This window comes from Pipistrellus kuhlii, unplaced genomic scaffold (assembly GCF_014108245.1).
Source record: "Pipistrellus kuhlii isolate mPipKuh1 unplaced genomic scaffold, mPipKuh1.p scaffold_m20_p_17, whole genome shotgun sequence".
Lineage (NCBI taxonomy): Eukaryota > Metazoa > Chordata > Mammalia > Chiroptera > Vespertilionidae > Pipistrellus > Pipistrellus kuhlii.
In genome coordinates this window covers 30,380-56,378 of record NW_023425482.1, presented here as the reverse complement: position 1 = coordinate 56,378, position 25,999 = coordinate 30,380, and the positions used below count along the sequence as shown (strand labels likewise).

The window sequence follows — 25,999 nt, the reverse complement described above, 5'->3', positions numbered from 1 at the left end:
CAGAAAATTTCAAACAGTATGATTTTATTTACATCAAATTTTAAAAAGAAAAACACTAGTTAAGACTATAAATAAAATCAAGAAAATGAAAACATGAAACTCAGAACAGTTACCTCTGGGGGTGGAGAAGGGCACTGAATAGGACTAACTCCTGGTGTACATGTTTATTTTTTTGTTTTATTTTTAACAATAATAAACATTCTATTTCTTAAAATAAGTAATATGCCATTCATCATACCTTATACATTTTCTACTATTCAATCTATACTAATAAAAGGGTAATATGCTAATTAGACCAGACATCCTTCAGTCAAAGCCACTGTGGCAGGGCCAAGGCAGAGGCAGTTAGGAATGATTAAGCCAGGAGGGGAAAGCAGTTAGGGGTAATCAAGCTCGCAGGGGAGGGCAGTTAGGGGGCAATCAGGCCGGCAGGGGAGAGCAGTTAGGGGGCAATCGGCCGGCTGGGGAGAGCAGTTAGGGGGGCAATCAGGCCAGCAGTTTGGGGGAGATTAAGTCAGCAGGGGAACAGTTTGGGGGTAGTTAGGTTGGCAGGGGAGCAGTTAAGGGGTGATCAGGCCAGCCGGGGAGCATTTATGGGCATCTGGCTGGCAGGCAGAAGTGGTTATGGGTGATCAGGCAGGCAGGCTAGCGGTTAGGAGGCAGCGGTCCCAGATTGCGAGAGGATGTCCAACTGCCAGTTTAGGCCCAGTCCACTAAACCGGCAGTTGGACACCCTCTCGCAATCTGGGACCGCTGCCTCCTAACCACCAGTTGGACATCCCTCAAGAATCCTGGATTGGAGAGGATGCAGGCTAGGCTGAGGGCTCCCCTCCCTGTGCACAAATTTTATGCACCAGACCTCTAGTATTTAATAAAAGCAGTTTTAAAAATGTTACAATCAGTGTGATAATAACTATGACAGATGCAGAATAAGGGAATGTGATTCAGAGTCACCGAGGATAATTAGGAGACTCAAGCAGGCTTCATAGAACCCAGAAAAAATGGTGGTATGGTATAAACACCTCTCTTTTATTTCTTGCGCAACAAAGACGAGATAGTACTATGTATTCTGGGAACTACTAGAGGTGTGTGAGGGAGTAGAGAGAGATAAGACTGGAAAGAAGGATCACATCCTTAGATGGTTAGACTTATATTCACAGGTGAAGGGTTTTAACCAAGTTAAATTAGCTCCTATTACAAATAGAAGAATATTGATATGGGAAATGAGTGACTTAATTAGGTTAAGGGTATGCAAAAGTTTCATGTAACATGCAGAAGATTAATTGGGATTGAGAAAAGGAATAGGACTCCAATAAACAAAACCAATTTCAACAACATTCCAAAGTACAGTGAACAGAGTAAGCTGAAGATAGAGAGGGAGAGTAATTGCATCCTGTGTGTCTGAGAAGTAGGAAATTAACTGGGGTAACTGGTGAGAGATTCTGAGAAAGAAATATGTCTAGAAGTGATGGTGGAGAAGTCCAAAGGGGTCAAGATAGATAGGACTTAGATGACAGGTCATCCCCAGCAGGAATAAAAATGCTCTCATTCACCACTTTACGCCAGTACTAGGATTGGTGCTCTAGTAAACATTTACTATGCTTTTTAATATACATCTATATATATAAAAGTGTAAGAAACCATTACAACTGAACAATAAAAACAACCGATCTACCAATCATTATAATGCAAACTGACTATCAGGGGGCAGACACTCAACGCAGGAGCTGCTCCCTGGTGGTCAGTGTGCTACCACAGCCAACCTCCCGTGTTCGGCTGGAGAGGTTGGCATCCAGCATCCATTTCTTCTGCCCCTGGCCCAGCGACCGTAGCCTCCTCTCCTAACCCCACTGGGGCCTTTGAACCTGGGCTGGGATGGGGAACCGGGGGTGGGAAGTGGTGACTGTGGCCTCTTTCCCGGGGGGCTGAAGGTCAGCTCCCTCCTTAGGGCTGACGGCCAACCTCCTATACTTATTCCTCCCTCCGGCCAGCAGGCCCCAATTAGCTTTCCACCCATTCGCTGTGGTGGCAATGCTGTGATGAGGGAAGGAGGAGGGGGTGAGGCAGGGAACCACAGGGTGCTGGTGTAAGCTGATGACTGTTTCCGGCATCCATTCCTTCTGTGCCTGGTGACCATTGTTTCCTCTTCTATCCCACTGGGGCCTTCAGGCCCCAGGCTGGAACAGTGAACTGGGAATGGGTGTCAGCAAATGCAGCCCCCTTTCCAGGGGTCGAAGGGCTAGCTCCCTCCTTGGAGCTGGAGGCCAACCTACCATGCTCTATCCCTCCCTCTGGACAGCAGGCCCCAATTAGCCTGGCTCTGATCAGCTCTCATCCCTGGCCAAGCCTAGGCACCTCACCTGTGCACAAATTAGTGCACCGGGCCTCTAGTCCATACATATAAGAATCTAAGTGACCAAATGACTGGCTGACCGGTTGCTATGATGTGCACTGACCATAAGGGGTCAAATGCTAAACACAGGAGCTGCCCCCTGGTGGTCACTGCACTCCCACAGCCAATCTCCCTCGGACCCTCCCCCAAGCTGCTGGCCCCAGCCAGACAATGGAGGGAGATTGTAGGGCACAAAGGAGACAGAGCGATGACATTTGGCACCTATTGAATGTTGGGAAGATCTGGAGGTAGGAGTTGGGGAACCTCCACATTGAGGTGAATGTCTATTACCATCATATTCCTCAAACCTTGTAGCATGCATTATGCAGAGGAAGTTATGGGGAAGCTCATGGTCACATAACTAGTAAGTAGGAGAAATGGGGTAAGAGTCTACTATTTTATAACAGTACTAGAGGACTGCTATTTTTATAACAGAAATTTTTGCACAGGTCCCTAGGTCTGGTCTACAATCAGGGCCATCTTCTCAGGCTGCTTGCAACCAGCTCTGCCTCCTCCCCCCGCTGCCATCTATCCCCAGTTCCCTGTTCTCCATCAGGTGATTGGAGCCTGCTAGTTAGGAGGAGGGACTGAGAGGTCAGCCATTCCCCCTCGCTCGGTGGCCCCAACCCCACTGTGGGTCACCCTCTGTATGTGGGGTAACTGCCAGGGTGGAGGCCTTGGCCTGGCACCTCCCACAACCCCCACCACCCACCCCCCGTTTCCCATTTGCCACCGGGTGATCAGAGCCTGCCGGCCAGGGAAAGGGACCTAGAAGGTGGTCAGTGCACCTCATAGTGACTGGTTGAGCAGTAGTTTCACCATTAGGGTCAATTTGCATATTATCTTTTTATTATATAGATAGAGGCCCAGTGCACAGGTAGGGGCTGGCTAACCTGCCCTAATGGGGGGGTCCCAGACCGGGGTGGGGGGAGTTTTCTCTGGGGGGCGGGACTGGCTGGGATGAGAGACTGTGGGTGGGTTTCAGGCTGCCATGCCTCCGATCAGGGTGAGAGGGGTCCCCACTGGGGGGTGAACCAGCTGGGGTGAGGGGCTGTGGTTGTTCTGATCTCTGTTCATTCCACTGTTTCAATCAATCACTGGGCTTTTATTATATAGTACTAGTGGCTTGGTGCACGAAATTCATCCATGGGCCGTGGGAGCAGTGTCCCTTAGTCCAGCCTGCATCCTCTCCAATCTGAGACCCACAGGGATCAGGCCTAAACTGGCAATCGGACACCACTCTCGCAATCCAGAATGGCTGGCTTCTAACCGCTCACCTGCCTGCCTGCCTGATCTTCTTGATGATCTGCTTGCCCCCAACTGCCTGCCCCCCCTTCCCTAATAGCCTCCAACTGCTCCTCCTTGCTGGCCTGATCGCTCCCAACTGGCCCCCAATGCTGGCCTGATTGCACCTAACTGCCTCTGCCACAGCCCCGCCACCATGGCTTCTTCTGGTCTAATTAGCATATTACCCTTTTATTAGTATATAGCCTCACATTAATACAGAGAAGAAACAATAACCATTCTGAGGGGAGAAGGAAAGGGAGAAATTTATAATAAAAGGTTGCAGGACAAAAGGGAGCTGGAGTTCCTTCCTTACCAAAATGTATGGTATGGGGAGGATGTAGTCCTTTTCTAAGAATCCTGGGAAAGTTCTAGCCAGGATGGGAATGGGAAGATAAATTCAACAAGTTCTCACAGAATACAGAAGAAAAGTCAAAGAGAAAGGAAGAAACAGATGAATCTAGAAAACAAATACTATTTTGTGGGAAGCCGTGTTCCGTGGGGCCCGAGGGCAAGGATGGAGCATAGGGTAGGGACGCCTACCTGCTCTCCTACAGGGGATTGAGCACAGGGTAGGGACGCCTACCTGCTCTCCCCTAAGCCTTCAGGGGCAACCAAGGACAGGGCAGACCATAGCCCCATTGTTAGAGAGTGCGCGTGATGCACGACTTATCTGGATGTTCTCAGCTAGGCTGTTCTCAATGATATCTATCCAGACGCTTGCTCTATGTATCTTTTCCAAGAATGTCTTGAGGGGCTGACGGGAGGCCTTGTCCTGGGAAAGGGGCACTTGGAGAAATGCCCAGAAAAGCCTCATAAATGTACGCTTGCAACTAATAAAGTTGCTGCAGTCTCATCATGGACTAGCAGTCCTCCTGAAGCCCCGCTTTCTCTTGTCTTTATTTCTCTTAAAACCTCCTAGCCCTACCTCCAGGACCTGTGATGCCGGCTGGATCCGGTAATTGGCGCCCGTGAACAGGGACCTGGAGACACTGGGTAGAAGTAGGAAGGTCGCCGTTGGTAAAGGTCGCGACGAAACAGTGAGTAACGGCGGATTGAGTTTTTTTTTACATTCAGGAATAATAAAATGGGGCAAGTACAGAGCAGGGATCTTTTTATACAGGTCCTGCACAGCATGCTTGTGTCTCGCGGAGCGCGAGTAGAGAAGTCTCAGCTAGTAAAATTTATACAGTTTGTACATACAGTTTGTCCGTGGTTCCCTAAGGATGGGACAAAGTAAAAGTGCTCTTTAGAGTGAATGTTGAAGTCTATGTGATCACAAAATAATGTTGTTTATTGTTGAAATTAGAATCTTAGTATATGTATGGAATTTAAAATCTGTAATAAGTGGAACTCCACTGCTGAAACTGCCTCTGATGCGGATAAATTCAAAGGCAGCTGGTGAGGGAAGGGCTATCTGCTCTCCCACATTAAGATTACTTGTGATAAGACTGCTTAATGCCTTGCTTAAAAATTATAAGAGAACTCGCAGGGAAATGCAAATCTTGGCAAAATTGGGTATTAGTTATTATTTCAGAAAGCCAAAAAGGAAGAAAAAAAATTGAGATCTGTCTATCTTTTAAGCATGAAAAGAAATTCAGCCAGATCTATTACTGATGCTTCCCCTGAAGTAAGCATAATGTGGGGGAAGGGAGAGACATGAGGCGATCCAATATAGAAGCCACTCTCCTAGTATAATAAATTAAAAGTTTCCTTTCTCGCCATAAAAAAGTTTTGAAAATTTAGAAATGCGTCTGGGATATCTGTACACGTGTAAAGAGAAAGCTAGTATAAGACAGAATGCGCGCACATCCAATTTCGGATATTAGATAAGTCTTGAACTAGCCTTAACTCTTTACAAGAGCTACAGAAATGAAAAACCCAGAACTGATTCTTTTTCCTGAGAAAAACAGTGAAAAAATCTTCTTGAAAGAAATTCAAGCTAATTCCAGCGACAAGATTTGCATTTCCATAATAAAGAGTGGTTTTCAAAATGCTAGTGAACCTTATTGAAAAGTTAACTTTTAAGGCCTTCAAGAAAATAAGTAAATCTGTCTCTGTCATAGAATTTATCCAAAGTAAATACTTTAAAATAATTATAATTGATTCTAGAATCTCAAAGAAATTATTAAAATATAGATGAATAAATAATGCATTAATACTAAAGATCTAAGTAGTCCAGGTAACTGGCTACATCCTTTGTTGAGGGAGGAAAGGGTAAAGGCCCTTCCCCCAGCAGACAGTTAATATAGTGTCCTGCCAGTAGCCATCTTAAAGAATGTGATAATTTACAGTCAAATAAACAAAACCTAGTTTCCCAGAGCCACTGGCAAATAAAAATTAAAGTTTAAATTTACCTCATAAATAACCTAGAGGACAAAATTGAATCTATTAATTGATTATGTCTTGTATTTTCCTTAGAAATTTAAAATGTTATTAATCTAAGAACTGCTAAATATATTTCACTTGTCAGCTTTAAAAATTCAGAGTACAAATTAAATTAGAAAAAATTATGGAGTTGTAGTAATTAAATACTTAAAGCATAAAAACTTATTTTTAAGAAAATAAAATGTTATATTTCCTCTAATAATTAGGAATTCAAAATAAGTTACTTATTATTGATCTAATTAAAAAGAGGATTAATTCTATGATCTCAGCAAAAAATTTTATATACAAAAACTACTCTAAATCTAATTGATATCTTAAGATAATAATAGATAATAACAAATATTAAAATATTTAAATCATATATAGATATTTGTTTGATGGTTTTTTTCCATGTTAAAATTTCAAGGCATTAACAGAGATAATTCTTGGAAAGTTCCAAGGGCCCGGAGTAATACAAGAAATTTATTCTCTCTTCTTATAGGAAAACTTTTTAAAACAGATCTAATATACTTGAAATTGCATGGAAAGCCTTATCAAATAAAAATTAAAAGGTATATATTAAATATTATAAAAGTTTTTGCCTGTAAGAAAGGCAAAAACAATATATTTCTTAAATATAGACAAATTTTTCAACAGCAGTAGAATTTCAAGAAAGACAAAAGCCATGTTTTAGATCAGACCAATAAAGTATCAAACCTATAAGTTTTACTGAATAAGTTTCTTTGCCATTATTTTTTTTAAATTAAAGATACCTACTTAAGTTACTTTATAAATTAGCTTTTACAATATAATCAATGTCATATAAATTAAGTTACATGAGAAGCCAATGTTTTATAAATAATTGAATTCTAACTATATATAGCCGCCAACATTGTAATCAAGCTAAAGGCAAGGCAACATTTATGGCTTATAAATTCAAAAGTAAATTTGCCTTATTTTTAAAGTAAAGATACCTTGCCATGATAGCAGTCGGCACCTGTGCATTCCTACAGGTTGCCCAGGATCAAGGGCAAGGCATTGTGGAGCGAGCTCATCAAGAACTTAAAAATCAGCTTTTTAAAATTAAAAAGGGGGAGTATTATACCCACACCCCCAGGAATTTACTTAATCATATAATCTTTATTTTAAACTTTTTGCAAATGGACAAAGACGGCCAGACAGCGGCTCAGCGGTTTTGGGAGCCCACACCAAAATGCTTTCCAGATGTATACTGGAGAGATCCACTGACTAGGGAATTGCATGGGCCGGATCCAGTACTAATGTGGGGGAGAGGCTATGTTTGTGTTTTCCCAACAGGAGATGAGAATCCTCGGTGGCTACCCAAGTGGTGTGTGCACCATGCCTCGAAGTCAGGTGGCAAAGCTGAGGGATCGACTGGACCGCCTGCGGCTGGGGCCATCTAGAAATGAAATGGGACTAATGCAGCGGACCTGCCACAGTAATGTGACAGTGTGCCAGGGAAAGCTGTATGACTGGGCCGACACTGATAATGACTTTCGCCCCCAGAACCTAGTGACTGGACTTTGGACAATGGACAATATTACTTACCAAAGAAATTTGTGGAAAATGGTGGCTGTCATGGACTATATCACTGTCGGGAAGGAGAATGTGACGGTGCAGCCACAAAGGGGAGTCATTAGTGGCTCGGGGAGCAGTTGGAATGTGAGCTTGTCTGCATGTGTACCTGAACCTTATGCTTTGTTACTGGGTAATTTTAGTATTAGCCTAGATAATGAAACTGGAATAACCAGCATCGCTTGTAATAATTATAGTCTAACTAATTGCATTAATGGCACTACCCCTTCCTTGTTAATCTTACATCAACCTGTATTTGTTCTCCTGCCAGTTAACAATACCCAAGAGTGGTACTCTGACACGGGGCTTGCTGTACTTCAGATAGTAGAAAAAGCCTTAAGCCGAACGAAAAGATTTGTAGGATTGTTAATAGCAGGTATCACGGCGTTAATCACTTTAATTGCTTCTGCCACTGCATCTGCCATATCGTTAACAACTTCCATTCAGACAGCAGACTATGTAAACAACCTGGCTTACAATGTAACGCAAGCACTACAAACCCAAGAGAACTGGGACAAGAAAATAGAGCAAAGGGTGAACGCTCTCTAGCTCTCTATGATGTAGTACAAATCCTAGGCGATGAAATTGTAAACTTGGAGGTGAAAAGTTCTCTAAGATGCCACGCCGCATTCTCATGGATTTGCATAACACCAAAAGAATATAATGATTCTAAGTTTCCATGGGAAAATGTCAAAAGGCATCTTCAGGGTATATGGCATGATGCAAACACCTCCCTTGATTTGAGAATGTTGCATAGAGAAATTCAAAATTTGCTGAACGCACCAAAGCTTGATATATAATAGATATAGCTAGAGAAGCCTCGGAGTTTGTATCCCGGCTACGGGACAACTTCCTAACTTTAAGTGCTTTCCTTCATGGAGTAATAGGCCTAATTGCAGTAGCAAGTTTCCTGATACTTTTATGCATGTTGTTGCCTTTCTGTATAAGATTAATCTGTAAGCAAATGTACAAGTTAGCCATGGACATCCACCTGCTTCAGCTGCATCGAGAGAAGGACAGCATCCCGCTTGAGTTGTAATAAATTAAAAAGGGGGAGCTGTGGGGAAGCCGTGTTCCGTGGGGCCCGAGGGCAAGGATGGAGCATAGGGTAGGGACGCCTACCTGCTCTCCTACAGGGGATTGAGCACAGGGTAGGGACGCCTACCTGCTCTCCCCTAAGCCTTCAGGGGCAACCAAGGACAGGGCAGACCATAGCCCCATTGTTAGAGAGTGCGCGTGATGCACGACTTATCTGGATGTTCTCAGCTAGGCTGTTCTCAATGATATCTAACCAGACGCTTGCTCTTTGTATCTTTTCCAAGAATGTCTTGAGGGGCTGACGGGAGGCCTTGTCCTGGGAAAGGGGCACTTGGAGAAATGCCCAGAAAAGCCTCATAAATGTACGCTTGCAACTAATAAAGTTGCTGCAGTCTCATCATGGACTAGCAGTCCTCCTGAAGCCCCGCTTTCTCTTGTCTTTATTTCTCTTAAAACCTCCTAGCCCTACCTCCAGGACCTGTGATGCCGGCTGGATCCGGTACTATTTCTTAGTCTTTAGAAAAAGGAATTCTTCAGAACTGGCCAACATTAATGTAGAGGCATATTCAGATACAGCTAAGAAAAAACACACAACACACTTGAACATACTACAAATAGTGTGCCATTCTTTAAAAATAGTTTAATCATAGATAAAAGCCTAAACACCCTAAATCAGGAATGTGACAACCCACATTTTTTTTTTTTATCACATCTCACACCAGATACCTTAAAGATTAAAATATATGAACAAAAGAAAAAAGTACTTTAGGAAAATATGAATAACTTTTCTATTTTTATAGTAGGGAAAACTTTTGGCATAACATAAAGGGAAGAAAATATTTTTTAAAAACTTTGAATTTAAAACACAAACAAAAATAGATTGACTATGAAAAACATTTCTAAAACAACTTATAAATGATAAAGAGAAATATGCTTGACATATAAACTTATTTAAAATAAACCAAGAAAGATAATACTCTTTGACAAGTGGGGAAAGAAAATCAGTAGACAATTTAGAAATCCTAGTTATATAATTTAATATGTAATTTTGGAACAAGCGACTTAACAATCTATTTTGTCATTTTTCAACTTAAAATATTAGCATATTTCATATTTCATCAATTCTGAGATGATATTGATTTATATATCAGGGGGAAAAAATGCCATCAATGAAACTATGACTTGCTAGAAATTATAAAACCTATCACGATATGAAAGTAAAGTGCATCATAGAATTAATGAAATATAGTCAGACCTATTTTATGGGTTGTTATGTGGATTCAATAAGATAACACATGTGAAGAATTTCAACCTTAAAGTGGTTTAACACAAACACAATAAGTTAGTTGCTTCTATCAGTAACATGATCCCATTCTGAAAACAAATTTACATACCTAAACATATTTTCAAAATAATTTGAAAATAGCCCTGGCCAATGTGGCTCAGTTGTTAGAGCGTAGGTGGGCACATTGAAGGGTTGAGGGTTCCATTCTAGGTCAGGGCTCTGGCGGATAGTAATCAATTGATGTCTCTTGTTTTCCTTCTACTGCCTCCCTTCCACTCTCTCTCTTAAAAAAACAAAAACCCATAAAAACAAAAAAAAAACAAAAAAAGGAAAAAATATTCTCTGGTGAGGACTAAAAATAATAAGAATAATTTGAACCCAGCTGATGTGACTCGGTTGTTTAGTGTCAACCTATGAACCAGGAGATCACGGTTCGATACCCAGTCAGGGCACAAGCCTAAGTTGCAGGCTCAATTACAGTGTGGGGCATGCAGGAGGCAGCTGATCAATGATTCTCTCTTATCATTGGTGTTTCTCACTCTCGCTTTCTCTTTGAAACCAATAAAAATGTATTTAAAAAAAGAATTTGAATATACTAACAGTGATTATTGCTAGATGATGACAAACTGTTTTAATAAGCTTTTTAAGTTTTCAAATATTTGCAAGAATCCTATATTATCTCAGTCATTAGAAAGAGAACAATTAGGTTATTTCTTTGTTGGGGAAAAAAATGTCTAGAATGAAAAGTGCAGACAGGCATCTTAGGCTATACAAATTTGGAAGCAGCCCTGGACAGTTTTTCTCAGTGGTTAGAGCATCAGGTAAAAGTGTTGCAAGTCCCATTCCTGGTCAAGGGCATGTACCTTAGTTGCTGGTTTAATCCCCCACCCTCGTCAGTGCTCAAGCAAAGACAGTGGGTTGATGTCTGTCTGTCTATCTCCCCATCCTCCCTTCCTTTCACTCTACTTACAAATCAATGGAAAAAATATCCTGGGTGAGGATTAAAAATAAATAAATAAAAATTTCCTTGACAAATCACTGAGGTACATTTGGACTGTTGGAGGGATGGGGAATGTTGGGCCCCTGGCCATATAAGGCCCATGAAATCATTTTGTCTGGCCCTGCCAAGGTACTGGGGTGAATTAATTAAATGTTTGACCAAATATAGTAGGATGATTTCTAAGCTAATAATTCTGTATGGCCTGTAAAAGATGCTATAAATACCCAAATGGCTCTTGACAGAAAAAAAGGTGCCCTACACCTGGACTACGGGAATGAACAAAATCCAGGGAAGTGAAAATTCTACATCAGAGCTCTGGTTTAGGCTTCTGTTTGGTTCAGGAAAATTCTCCATAAGTGTGGTTTCCTTCTCTCTTCCCTTTTCTCCAAATCACTAGAATAAATCTCTTAGATAGAAACCTGAAATAGGATAGTGTTCTGAAAACCAATAAACCCTTTCCCAGAAGAAAGTGCCACATACAACTTACCTCTGCCATGACTTTTGATGCACAGTGGATCTTCTTTCCTCCTGTTCTGGTTTCTAAGAGAAGAAAAAAGGTGGAAAGAGATTAGGAAACTAGAAGACAATAGTCTCTCCCAATTCCTGGAAGAGGCACAGTTAAAACAAATCTCTGCTCCACCCAGGCACTAAGAGGTCCAAAGCCAAAGAAGCCTGCAACTCCCACCATCCTTTCCATCATATCACAGAAGCACAGTGGCTTTGGGGGTCCAGATGGGAGTCCTGGGAGAGTGTCCTAGACTGTGGCTGCCTTCCTCCATAAAGCCTGAGTTGGGGTTCTTCCAAGCCTCGTAGATTATACTGAGCCCAGAGCTGTAGCTCCAAGAAACAGCCTAAGTGGATTCATGTGCCAGAGTCCGACACCCCTAGTCTGGGGGCACCTCTATGGGGCCAGATCCCTGGCGACCAGGGTGAAAGAACAAAAAGTACAAGTAGGAGGAGCTCCCAAGCCCAAGCTCTACAAACCAGCTGGATCGCAGAAACAGACCCCGGGCGAAAGCTATTCACAGGGCTGGAGAGCAAATGGCGGCGGTTTGTCTGCAGCGGCTGGGCTGGAGAGTGTAATTGGAGATACAAAGTCTGGAAATGCAGGCGGGGTCTGGGATAGATGCCCAGAACCCATCCAAAATGCGGACACTCCCAGCGTTGACCAAGAATGGACAAAGAGGGCGACTTTCCCAGTTCTGGCCCCAAAGGCAGAGACACAGTCATGGCCACATAGGATTCTCACAACGGGGCCACAAGCACTGCTAGCCCAGCGTGGGGAGTCGGTTTGCGACACGGGTAGGGAAAGAGTCGCACGTACTTGCGGCCAAGGCAACACCTGACCTCCTGACACCGCCAGCTGAAACCACGTCCAGCCCGTGCACGCGCGAGGCCGCTACTCCCCACCCGGAGAGAGGACACGCGGCCACAGACGTCCTTTTTCCAGCAAAGGCATGCAGCCTGGACACGCCCCAGACACCCAGCCCCGCCCGGGAGTCCTTCATGTCCACTTACCCGGGTGCCTTGTACTCCGGTCTGATCGAATCCGCCACTACCAGTGAACTAGTTTGTGGCGCGCTTCCTCAAATTCACCACGGGCCAGCCAATTCTCGCTGTAAATGGATATGCCGCGGAGCCGTAGGGAAATGTAGTCCACCAGAAGGAAATCCAACGAGGGCCCAGCCGGCTCTGAGGCTTCAGCCCAAGCCTTAGTGAAGCTCAGTGCTGATCACCCAGTACACCTGAGCATCCTGCGAGGATCTGGGCGACCCGGCTGGTCTGGGTAGTGCAAGACCGCTGCAGAGGATTAAGAACAGGTTGTGGACCCTGAAGGCTTCTCAGATATGTAGCCCAAAGCTTGGGAAAGGGCGGGGCGGTCCTCTACCAGGATGTCCCGAGGCCCAGAAGTTACCGTAACCCGTCTTCAACAGTCTTCGCCCCAAACTGGGAGATGCCCAGAGATCTCTAAAAACTATTTAAAAGCCGGGAAGCCGACTGTCCAGAGTTCTCTCCACAAGGAGCAGGACTCAGTGCGCGGGGCCAGCAGAGGACGACTAGGAGCCTTGGGGATCTGGGAGATTCAGCCCTCGGAGACCCAAATCCTGATCGGCTGGGTGTTCAACTTCCAGCTGAGAATTTTTTCCCTGGACCTGGGTGCCGCTGGGAAGTGTAGTCCTCAGTTAGGAATGCCATAACACTGCAGCCCAGGCTTTTCAGCACAAATTGAGTTGTGGGGCTACAAAAATGCGAGATAGTGGCTGGGTCCACTCTGGAGGCATCCGGGAAATGTAGTACGGGTCTTGGAATTTGAGGATGTGCCCAGACTGAAGGCAGGCAGTCTTAAGCTCTGGGTGCTGAACTCTGAGAAAGGACTAGGAGGGCAACCATGGTTCCAGAGTGGAAATAATGGCGTACCAATACAAAACTACTATTTTTATGTTTTTATAAATACATAAATACAGATAGAAAGGCCCTTGATAAGCTTTCTGGAAAATTACACCACCTTTGTTAATAATAGTTTATTTATTCTTTTTACAAGTATGCTCATATTTGGGGCATTATCATGACCTTTTTTTGAAACGTTGCTTATTAAATTTAGTTAGATATAAAATGAGTAAGTATACACCTGAAACTGTGTACTAGAAAACAAAAAATGTGGACCAGATTTTTAAAATTCACAATTTGGTTCTAAGAGAGCAATTAAACGAAATATTGATAAGCAATAGCAAAACAAAGAATTAAGTCAAAGCAAAAACATTAGAAATGTTAAACCACATAGCATTTTACAGAAATTTGAGGCTGTTAGGTATTATATGCAACTCTATAGAGATAAATGTAAGATTTTCTAGTAAAATTTAAGTTATTAATTTTATTTTTTTTATTTTTTTAAAATATATTTTTATTGATTTTGTACAGAGAGGAAGGGAGAGAGATAGAGAGCTAGAAACATGGATGAGAGAGAGTCATCGATCAGCTGCCTCTTGCACACCCCCTACCAGGGATATGCCCGCAACCAAGGTACATGCCCTTGAGCAGAATCGAACCTGGGATCTCTCAGTCCCCAAGCCGACACTCTATCCATTGAGCCAAACTGGTTTCGGCTTAAGTTATTAATTTTAGTAAGAAGTAGAAAACCTGAATGGAACAATAACAATAACATTTAAATGTCTTAAAATATGTACTATTGAAAAGTATACAGATGAATACAGCTGAGTTTTAGCTAATTTTTGAACTCATAATGATTATGCAATTTATTTAGATCCTAGGAAATGATAAAATGTCCTCTAATAATTAACTTTGTCTAATATAAAATCTGATAAAGAGAGGCCAAAAGAAAAGTATTATCCATCTTGCATTAAAAGATAAACTGAAGCATGTTTCAATTTTCAAGAGTTTATCTGAGCACTAGAGGACTCATGCGTGAAAATTCATGCACTGAAGGCAGGAGTGGGGTGGGGGTGGGGGTGGGGGTCCCTCAGCCAGGCCTTCCCCCTCTCACAGTCCAAAAGCCTTCAGGGGCTGGAGAGGTGACCCAGCGATCAGGGGAAGGCAACACCCCTTCACACCTCTTGGGTGTTTGTGATTGGTGGTTTTTAAATTTTATTTTCTCCAAATTGAGTCATTCACTCTGGATTAGTTTTTTGTTTGTTTATATAGGGATTGAAGGCAGTATAGCCACCTGAATCTAATGGTGTCCTTGTTTAATAACTTTAACATTTGTAGTTAATTATTGATGCAAAAATTCCAAATAAGAGGCTGATTTCAACAATGTAGTTTAAAATTTGTACAATAAATTTCATCAAAATAATAGAAAAAATGCCAAAAAAAAATGGAAACATCGAATTAAAAAATTATAAATTTTACAAACAATTATAAAGAATACAAAAAATATATACCATCCCTCTCAGGGCGCAACATATATTTCCAGGACGTATTCATACGCCCTACCCGTTCCCGATATTGTTTATGTTTGACTTATTTATAGGTCCCGCTCAGTAAACAGGTTAATAAGTTAAATCTGCTGCCTTTCTGAGATACTGTTTTCCCCCACACCAACCAAGAAACTCTGCATTCCTTCTTCTGCACAATTTTCTTACAGAAACAAATTGAGGAATTATTTCTAGTTCCCTAGTTCTTCTGTCCCAGTGGGGTCTTTTGGAACATCCTCAAGCAGCTTAGTGCCCTCCCATATTTATTTCTTCCATATGATAGAGTCATCTAATAGGAAAACTTTCTTCAGTTGTTTATTTTGAAAAGTTTTAAATCTTCAGAAACATTAAAAGAACAGTACAAAGAACTCTTTTTTAAGGTCTTTATTTTTCTTTATTGATTAAGGTATCACATATGTGTCCTTATCCCCCTATTGTCTCCCCCCCCCCCCCCCCCCCGCCACCCCCGCCTCGCACTCATGCCCTCACCCCCTGGTGTCTGTGTCCATTGGTTAGGCTTATATATATGCATACAAGTCCTTTGGTTGATGTCTCCCCCTTACCCTCACCCTCCCCTACTTTCTTTCTGAGGTTTGATGGTCTGATCAATGCTTCTCTGTCTCTGAATCTGTTTTTATTTGTTAGTTTATGTTGTTCGTTATATTCCACAAATAAGTGATATTTATCTTTCTCTGAGTGACTTATTTCACTTAACATAGTGCTCTCCAGTGCCATCCATGCTGTTGCAAAAGGTAAGAATTCTTTCATTTTTACTACAGCATAGTATTCCATTGTGCAGATGTACCACCGTTTTTTAATCCACTCATCTGCTGATGCACACTTAGGCTGTTTCCAAATCTTAGCTATGGTAAATTGTGCTGCTATGAACATGGGGGTATATATATCCTTTCTGATGGTTGTTTCTAGTTTCTTGGGATATATTCCTAGAAATGAGATTACTGAATCAAATGAGAGTTACATTTTTAATTTTTTGAGGAAACTCCATACTGTTTTGCACAGTGGCTGCACCAGTCTGCATTCCCATCAGGAGTTCACGAGGGTTCCTTTTTCTCTGCATCTTCTCCAGGACTTGTCATTTGTTGATGATAATTATTCTGACAGGTATGAGGTGGTACCTCATTGTTCTTTTGAGTTGCATCTCTTGGATGATTAGTGACTTTGAGTATGTTTTCATATGTCTCTTGGCTTTCTGAATGTCCTCTTCCTTCTCAGGACTACTTTCACTGTGTCCCACAGATTTTTGATTGTTGTGGTTTCATTGTCATTTGTTTCCAGAATTTTTTCCCCTTAGATCTCTTTGGTAATCAAATCATTGTTTAATAGCATGCTATTTAGCCTCTAACTGTTTGAATTTTTAATTGTTTTTATTATAGTTCATTTGTAATATTATGCCATTTTGGTCTGAGAAAATGCTTGATATAATTTCAATCTTCTTGAATTTGGGGAGACTTTGCCTGTGACCCAATATGTGGTCTATCTTTGAAAATGTTTTATGTGCACTTGAGAAGAATCTATATTCCATGGCTTTGGGGTGAAATGTTCTGAAGATGTCAAGTAAGTCCATGTGATCAAGTGAGTAATTTAGGATTGATGCTTCTTTGCTTTCCCTAACCAGTCATTGCTGTCTGGAGAATTTATCCAGTGATGTCAGTGGTGTATTAATGTCCTCTACTATGATTGTATTGTTATCAATTTCTCTCTTGATATCTTCCAGGAGTTTTCTACATATTTGGGTGCATATATATTTACCAGGATTATATCCTCTTTTTGTATCAATCCCTTTAGTATTATGAAGTGGCCTTTCTTATCTCTTGTTATGGCTTTTATTTTGAGGTCTATTTTGTCAGATATAAGTATTGCTACCCCAGCTTTTTTTTTCATTTCCATTTGCCTGAAAGATATTTTTCCATCCCTTCACTTTCAGTCTGTGTGAGTCCCTTGTTCTGAGGTGGGTCTCTTGTAGACAAAATATATATGGGTTATATTTTTTTTATTCATTCAGCCATTCAGTGACTTTTGATTAGAGCATTTAGTTCTTTTATGTTTAAAGTTATTATTGATAGGTGCTTGTTTGTAGCCATTTTCATTTTTTGTGCCTGTGTTCCTTCTTACCTTTTTATTTCTTTTTACACCAGTCCCTTTAGCTTTTCTTGCATTGCTAGCCTGGTAGTGACAAACTCCCTTAGCCTTTTTAGATTTGTGAAGCTCATTTCCCCTTCAATTTTGAATGATAGCCTTGCTGGATAGAGTATTCTTGGATTCAGTCCCTTGATTTGCATCAATTTGTAAATTTTTTTCCATTCCTTTCTGTCCTGATGTGTTTCTGTTGAGAAATCATTTGATAATCTAATGCACATGTGTCAAACACAAGGCCCGCGGGCCAAATCCGACCCGCCAGGCCTTGCAATGTGGCTCGCACCGCACTGTCATCACTGCACTCCACTGCGTTTCCATCACAACGACAGTTTATGACTGTTCAGTAAACCATTCGGCCCGTGATTTAGGCTGGATTTTAGATTTTGGCCCCTTCTCTGATTGAATTCGACACCCCTAATCTAATGGGAGATCCCTTGTACATAACATTGTCTCTCTCTTACAGCCTTTAAGATTCTTTATTTGTCTTGAATGTTTGCCATCATAATTATGATGTGTCTTGGTGTGGGTCTTTTCACATTTATTTTGTTTGCAACTCTGTGCTTGTGTGACTTTCTTTTTCCCCACATCCGGGAAGTTTTCTGACATTATTTCTTCAAATAGTTTTTCTAACCCTTGTTCCTCTTCCTGTTGTTCTGGTAACCCTATTATTTGTATATTGCTTTGTTTCATGTTATCCCAAAACTTCCTTAGGCTCTCCTCCTATCTTTTAATTTTTTTTCTCCAATTGCAGTTTAGTTTGGGTGTATTTTGTTTTCCTGTCTTCTAATTTGGTAATTTGGTCCTCCACTTCTCCTAGTCTACTTTGAAACTTTCCATGGTGTTTTTTATTACAGTGGTATCACTCTTTATTTCTTCTTGATTCTTATATAAATTGTTGATTTTTTCATCCATCCAGTTTATGAACTGAATGACCCCTATTCTGAATTCTTTATACATATATATATATATATATATATATATATATATATATATATATATATATACATTTTACCTAGCGTTTTTCTGTTGATTCCTCCTTTTCTTTCCTTTGAGGGTTACTTTGTCTCCCCATTTTTGCTGTCACTAAAGGATCTAGGTGTTTATATGTGCAGGTGCTCCTCCTCAGGAAGCAGTGGTTCCTCAGGTGGTGGCTGCTCCTGGGAGGTAATGGCAATGGCTGCTCTTCAGTTGGCAGAAGCTCCTCTGGTGGATGTTGCTTACAGCAGTGGTGGCTCCTCTGGCTGGCAGGGGCAGGCTGCTTGTGCAACTGCTACTCCTCAAATGGAGGCAGGCTTCTCACAAGGTTGCTGCTCCTCATATGGGGGTGGGCTGTTTGTGCAGCTACTGTTCCTTGTATTAGGGTGGGCTGCTCTGGGGCTGCTTCTCCTCATATGGATGTGGGCTGCTTGTGCAGCTGCTGCTTCTCTGATGGCATTGGGCTGCTCATGTGGCTGCTGCTCCTCAGACAGAGTCAGGTTGCTCACTGTGCTGTAGCTCCTTGTATGATGGTGGACTGTTCACACTACCGCTGTTCCTCAATGAGGACAAGCTGCTTGTGTGGCTGCTGCTCTTCAGACTGGGATGGGCTGCTTGCATGGCTGCTGCTTCTCTGATGGGGGCAGGCTGTTTGCAGGGCTGCTGTTCCTTGGATGGGTGTGGGCTGTGTGCAGCTGCTGCTCCTCGGATGGGGCAGGCTGTGCAAGTCTGCTGCTCTTCAGATGTGGATGGGCTACTCAAGCAGCTGCTGCTCCTCAGACATGGGCAGGCTGTTTGCATGGCTGCTTTCTTGTATGGGGGACGGCTGCTCACATGGCTGTTGCTCCTGAGACAGGAGCAAGTTGCTTGCAGGGCTGCTGATACTTGGATGTGGATAGGCTGCTCAAGTGGCTGCTGCTCCTTGGACATGGGTGGGTTGCTCACATGGCTGCTGCTCCTCAGATGGGGGCATGCTGTGTGAGGCTACTGCTCCTCGCATTGGGGTGGGCTGCTCACATAGCTGCTTCTCCTTGCATGGGGGCGGGCTGCTTACATGGCTGCTGCTCATGTGGTTGTGGTGTCCTAGGCTAAAGTGTTAGGCTGGCCAAAGGTGAGCACATTTCGGAACTCACAGGATCCTGTGCCTGGAATGGCTTGAGTCTCAGTGAACATGGGACCGCAGCTTAGGCAGCAGGTCTCTGGAAGGGTTGGCTGTAGAGTCTGAGGGCACCCTGGGTGTAGGTGAGGCTGGACTCTCAGTCACAGTAGCTCTCCCCTTCAAAAAGGTGCATTGTCTGTAGAAGAGCCAGCCACTCTGGGATTATTTGCAATGGTAGAAGAGGCTGCCTGGTTAGGCAAGCCTGGTCAGCTTGCCCCTGAAGGTCCTGTTGTATCTAACTGCCACACATACACACACACACACATCCACACACTCCTCTATCACTCCCTCCTTCTCTCACATTCTCTCCCTCACTGCCACCTTCTTCCTGCCTCTGTAGTTGGGTCTGGAGTGTTATTGACTCATTTGTGGATGGAGTCTCCTCTCTGGTTGTCTGGTTATATGGCTCACTCTCTACCACATTGGCCAAAAAGGACAAAATGCAACTCAACAGGACATGACACAAAGGGAACAAAACATGAATGCACTCACAAACTGATAACCCCAATATAAATGACCATCATAGAAAATAGAATTAAGGGAGAATAAAGAAAGCACAAATGATATTGAAGAGAGAAAAAATGGTATGAGAGAAAAGAAAAAGAAGAAAAAGGGAATACATATATTAGAGGCCTAGTGCACAAAATTCGTGAACAGGGGGCAAGGGGGGGGTTGTCCCTCAGCTCAGCCTGCACCCTCTCCAATCTGGGACCCCTCAAGGGATGTCCAACTGCCTGTTTAAGCCTTATCCTACCAGGACAGGGCCGAAACAAGCAGTCGGACATCCCTCTCACAATCTAAGACTGCTGGCTCCCAATTGTTTGCCCGCCTGCCTTTCTGATTGTCCCTAACTGCTTCTGCCTGCCAGCCTGATCACCCTATAACCACTCCCCTGGCAGCCTGATTGATGCCTAACTGCTCCCCTGCCAGCCTGATTGCCTATAACTGCCCTCCCCTGCAGGTCTGGTCATCCCAACTGCTCTTTCCTGCAGGCCTGGGTCCCCCAAACTGCCCTTGCCTGCAGGCCCAGTCATCCCCATTTCCTCCTCAGCCAGCCTGGTCACCCCTAACTGTCCTCTCCTGCAGGCATGATTGCCCCCACTGCCCTCACTTGCAAACCTCGTCCCTCCCAACTACCCTCCCCTGCTGGTCTGATTCCTCCCAACTGCCCTACCCTGCTGGCCATCTTGTGGTGACCATCTTGGGTCCACATGGGGGCAGCCATCTTTGACCACATGGGGGCAGCCGTCTTGTGTGTTGGAGTGATAGTCAATTTGCATATTACTCTTTTATTAGATAGGATATTTATATGGATAAAACACCAGAGAACAAACATATAAATCAAAACATATAAACACCAAATACCTAGTAAAGAGGTTTGGAATAGAATCTGTAGAGGCCGAGCTTATATACAGAAAGTAAGGTTAAGGAATTAGATGAATATGGGGCAGACCTCAGTTCAGTATAGATGAAGTAGAAAGAGGATGTGTGGACAAGAAGAAATTTTTAAAAAACTAAAAAATCAATTTAAAAAATAGGACAAAATAAAAAATTAGAATGATGAGAAATAATGTGAAAAGAAATAGAAACTAAAGAAACAAATGAAAAAATAAAAATAAAAAAGATAACGAAATACTACTAATAAAATAATAATTAAGTGTTGTTACTTTCCGCTGAGTTTTAATTCCTCAAGAGGGCTGGTTTAAGATCCTACTCTTCTGTACTGTCTGCTGCTTCTCAGTTTCCTGTTTCTGGGACTGAACAGCCTCTCTTTAGGCCAGTTCCTGAGGACTCTCAGAAACTATTCAGATTTTTTTTTTTTGTATCCTTTGTACTGCTCAGGGTATAGTCTGGGTATGGTGTATTGATGTCTGGAGATGGCAGGGAAAGGCTATCTCTTCAGGATGAAATGGCTGCTTAGGTCCCTCACATCAGGTATGACTCAGTGCCAGACTCATGGCCGCATCTCCCTGGACCCTCTCCTCTCCCCAGACTCAACAAGTCCGCACTTGCACCTGCACCTCAGGCACAGTTAAGTGTTTGTATTTGAAAGGTCCTATGAATTAGGTTTAGCAAATAAAAGCAAAGACTAAAAGGAAGGGAAAGAGCTGCACAACTGTGAGCTTCTCCCCTTCTTCCCCCCACCAGCATGGTGCAGCTTGAAGATGGCTTCCCTCTCTAGGCTCAGTATCTTGTGACTGTGGACTTAAAGCTAGAATACTCTGCCACCAACAGTCCTGTGGACCTGATTTCCACAGTCAGATGCTATGCCTGTCCCAAGAGATGTGGATTTGGTGCTGTGCAGCTTCCTTCTGACCTATGGGCTTGAAGGTCTCACAGATCCCTAATTTTTGCCATTCTGCAGGTGTCCTCTGCCCATCCTGGCAGTGAATTGTCTCACCAGCTATGTCTACTTAGCCAATTCAGGGTGGATGTTATTTGATTTAGTTGCTCATTCTATCTGCTCTGGGACAAGGCACAGACTATATCCAACTATTCCTCTTCCATTTTATACCCTCCCCTAAAGAAGTCTTATACATTTCTGCTGCCTAAAGAATAAATTATGGGAGAACCAAGATGGCAGCATAGGTAAACACCTGTACTTGCTGCCTCTTACAACTACATCAAAACTACAACTAAAAGACAAAACAACTATCATCCAGAACAGCTGGAAAGCTGGCTGAGTAGAAGTTCTACAACAGGAAGGGTAGAAAAAAGCACATTGAGATTGGTAAGAGGTGCGGAGATGCAGATGTGTGGAGGTGTGCAAGGGCCGGGCTGGAAACTGGGTATGTGTGTTTTGTTTTTTTCAATTGGGATAGAGATGCAAGCTCCCGATTGCTCTGAACTCCAGTTATGGGTGAGACTCTGAGGACCCAAACTCATACAAGGAGAAACTGGACTGTCTGGTATTGGGCTGGAACACAGGGCAGCTTTCTTTCAGAGGTGCTTGCAGCAATCATTGTTCCTGTGCAAGGATGCTGGAAATGGAGACACAGGGATCTCTCCAGTACAGGGCTCACTGAAAGCTCTTGCTCTTTGCTCCATCCTAGTGATTTCCTGAGACCCCGCCCCACCCAATTTACAACCCCACACCCAAGCTGTGCCTAGTGGCTTTGCATATGAATAGCTTGTCCTTTCTCAGCCTAAAATCTGTTAAACTGCAGCTGGGTCAGAGAGCCCCAAAGCTTCCAAAATAAGGCCCATGGCCTGGCAGCAGTAGGCACTTCGAAACTGCCAGAAAGAGGAGGAATCTTCAGATCTCTCTGTAACTACCACTAGGTGGCCTCAGGCAGTGGCTGACTTTGCACCTCCTTGGAGATCCAAGAGCCAGTGTACTCAGTCATCAGTGTGAGACCATACCAGATTACAATTCTTTACATCCATAAGTTACACACTCAAGGGAGAAGACTCAGTGAGCACCAAAGCCCTACTAAAGCAAGTTCTGCCCCATAAAGGTGTCTCCTGCACAGCAGTTCTTCCATTGTAGACACATCTGGTCCTCACAACCAGTTGGCCTGGAGGTCAATTCCTCCCAGTGATACCAACAGCAATCAAAGCTTAACTACAATAAGACTGTACACCCAGCCCACAAAGGGGTCCACCAAGAGTGTCCACCTCAGATGTTTGGGGAGGCTGAGCAACTTGGCCCTATAGGACACTTACCACACAAGACCACTCTATAAACTCAAGGAGACTTAGCAGTTACTTAATATATAGAAACAAACACAGGGAAACGGCCAAAATGCAGATGAAAAGAAAAGTCACAAATGAAAGAAATGGAGGAAAGCAAACTACTGGATATAGAGTTCAAAACCACAGTTATAAGATTCCTCATGAATCTTCTAGAAACCTCTGAGGAACTTAGTGAGACCTTCAAAGATCTTAGTGATAATTCCCCCTCCCTCCAAAAAAGAAAAAGACCAGTCAGAAATTAAGCATACACTGACTGAAATAAAGAATAATATACAGAGATTCATCAGTAGACTAGAGAATCCCAAGAATCAAATAAAAGATTTGAAATACAAGGAAGTGAACCAGAAAAGCAAAAAGCAAAAAGGATAAAAAAAAGTATGGTGATAGAGTAAGGAGCCTCTGGGACAACCTAAAACATACCAACATCCAAATTATGGGGTACCAGAAGAAGACAGAGAGCAAGATATTGAAAACCTATTTGAAGAAATAATGACAGAAAACTTTCCCTACCTGGTAAAAGAAATAGACTTATAAGTCCAAGAAGCAAAGAGAACTCTAAACAAGAGGAATCCAAAGAGGATCACACCAAGACATGTCATAATTAAAATGCTAAGGGCAAAAGGCAAAGAGAACATCTTAAAAGCAGCAAAAGAAAAACAGTTAGTACCTACAAGAGAGTACCCAAATGACTGTCAGTTGATTTCTCAAAAGAAACTGTGCAGGCCAGAAAGGAGTGGCAAGAAATATTCAAAGTGATGAACAGTAAAAACCTACAACCAAGATTACTCTACCCACCAAAGCTATCATTTAGAATTGAAGGTTAGATAAAGAGCTTCACAGGCAAGAAAAAGCTAAAGGAGTTCATCACCATCAAATCAGTATTATATAAAACTAGAGGCCCAGTGCGTGACATTTGTGCACTGGCAGAGGGCTCCTTAGCCCAGCCTGTGCCCTCTCACAGTTCAGGACCCCTCAGGGGATGTCCGCTGAGGAGTCCTTAGCACTGTTTTGGAGGCAAGAGAGGCTCCCACAACTGCCACTGCACTCACTCCTAGCTGAGCAGTGCCCTCCTTGTGGGAGTGCACTGACCACCAGGTGGCAGCTCCTGTGTTGAGTGTCTGCCCCCCAGTGGTCATTTTGCATCATAGCAACTGGTCAGTCCACTGTTTGCTCTATTTGCATAATAGCCTTTTATTATATAGGATGCTGAAGGGTATTCTTTAAAAAAAGAAAGAAGATGACAAATGAAAAGACAAAAAATTATGAACAACAAAGTGACAACAAATACATATCTGTCAACAAGTGCATCTAAAAGTCAAATGAATAAAAAATCTAATGAACAAAAAAAATCTGATGAACAGAATAAACTGGTGAATATAATACAATCAGGAGCATAAAAAGGTAGTGGACAGACAATTCTCGGGGATGTGGGAAAAGATTGAAAAAAATTTTACATCTATGGACGAGGACAGTAAGGAGGGGGTTGAGGGCATGGGGTCGGGTGGAAACCAGTTGGAGGGGAACTATGGGAATAAAAAGAGGAGCATCTGTAATAATCTGAACAATCAAGATTTAAAAAACAATACAAACAAAAAAACTCCTGAGCCCAGAAAAAAAAAGAATAAATCATAAAGTTAACTTCCAACAACTTGCATATGAAATAAAAATGAGAAGAAGAAAAAGGTGATTAGTATATGTATATAAACATAGTATATAACAAGAGAAGGAGAAAACTTGCAAGGCTATTAGAGGCCTCATCTCTATAATAGGATGTGAGGTCATAGTTGATATCTAAGGTTTTATTCTTCAATGACCCATTCTAGTATTTCCATTTTGCCCTCAGTGATAGGCTCATATACTCTAGGTTCTTTACCTGATAGAAGGACCTAAATCCTTCTAAGAATCTAAGTCCTCAAGCATTCTGTACTTTTTTCTTTTTCTTTTGCTGTAATTTTCCCATTAACCTTAAAGGGAATGCCAGAAAATTCCCTGGTTTTAGATATAGCTCTCTATACCTCCAATGTATAGCAGTAACCTGATTTCTCCTTGATAATTAAGATCAATTATTCCAGCTGGTACAGTAATCCTCCCCCCAACCCCTGCTCAGTGGTGTAAGGAGCACAATATGTTCAAGAGATAAATCACATATTTCAATTCAATAGAACCATTGACATTGGTGTGTCCCTAGATGGAAGCATAGCCTCATTGGGGACTAATATATCCACACTAGAGGCCTGGTGCATGAATTTGTGCACTAGTGGGGTTCCTCAGCCTGGTCTGCAGGATGGGGCCAAAACTGGCTCTCCTACATCCCCTAAGGGGTCCTGGATTGTGAGAGGTCAGACCAGACCGAGGGACCCCACTGGTGCACAATCAGGGCCAGGGATGGATGTAGGCCAACTGGGGAAGGACCATGGTAGAACTCCAGGGCCCATCTTGCTCAGTCCTGATCAGTTGGAACCAAGCAGCAAGCTAACCTACCATTCGTAGTGCCTGCCCCCTGGTGGTCAGTGCACATCATAGCAAGCAGTTGATTGGCCTTAGCATATCATTAGCATATTATACTTTGATTGGTTGAACAGAAGACCAGACACTTAGCATGTTAGGCTTTTATTATATAGGATTAGCAAAGCTCAAATTCTGTGAGTAGCTATTAGGTATTATGGTGAAAGAAGTCACTCCCACTTTACTCCTTCATTCCTGGAGTATGTATTTTGGGGATGAGAGAGGCCATAATTGTCTCTGATTTCAAAAATCAGCATCAGGAGAACATCAGCCTTTCAGGGTGATATCTCCAACTGGCATTGAAACTGAATCTTCAGTAAGCCATTCCACCTTTTAATAGGGCCAGTTGATTCCAGGTGATGGAATATGTAGTAATACCAGATATTAACAGCTAATTCCATGGGCATGAATGCATTGCCATGCCACCTTTACTATAATATGAGTTTTTTTGTTCAGACAAAATGCTGTGTGGGATGCCATGATTGTGGATAAAGTATTTGTTGTTGGTAATGCTTGCAGAAACATTAGGCAGGGAAAGAAAACCTCAGATAATGCGTGCTATGCTTGTGAGGATGAATCTATGTCCCTATCATGATGCGAGAGGTCCAGTATA

At 42.7% G+C, this 25,999-nt stretch overlaps 1 protein-coding gene across 1 annotated transcript in view; it reads right to left on the bottom strand.

Annotated features, from left to right (window-relative positions):
• The window catches only part of LOC118720846 (zinc finger protein 568), a 34,726-nt gene extending 22,256 nt beyond the window's left edge, over positions 1–12,470 (bottom strand). The window contains exons 1-2 of the mRNA XM_036441216.2: positions 12,287–12,470; positions 11,450–11,502 (exon numbers count right to left, since the gene is read on the bottom strand). Of these exons, the coding sequence (XP_036297109.1) occupies positions 11,450–11,502; positions 12,287–12,470 (237 nt within the window). The remainder of the gene's footprint in view (positions 1–11,449; positions 11,503–12,286) is intronic.
• Positions 12,471–25,999: the final 13,529 nt, after the last annotated feature.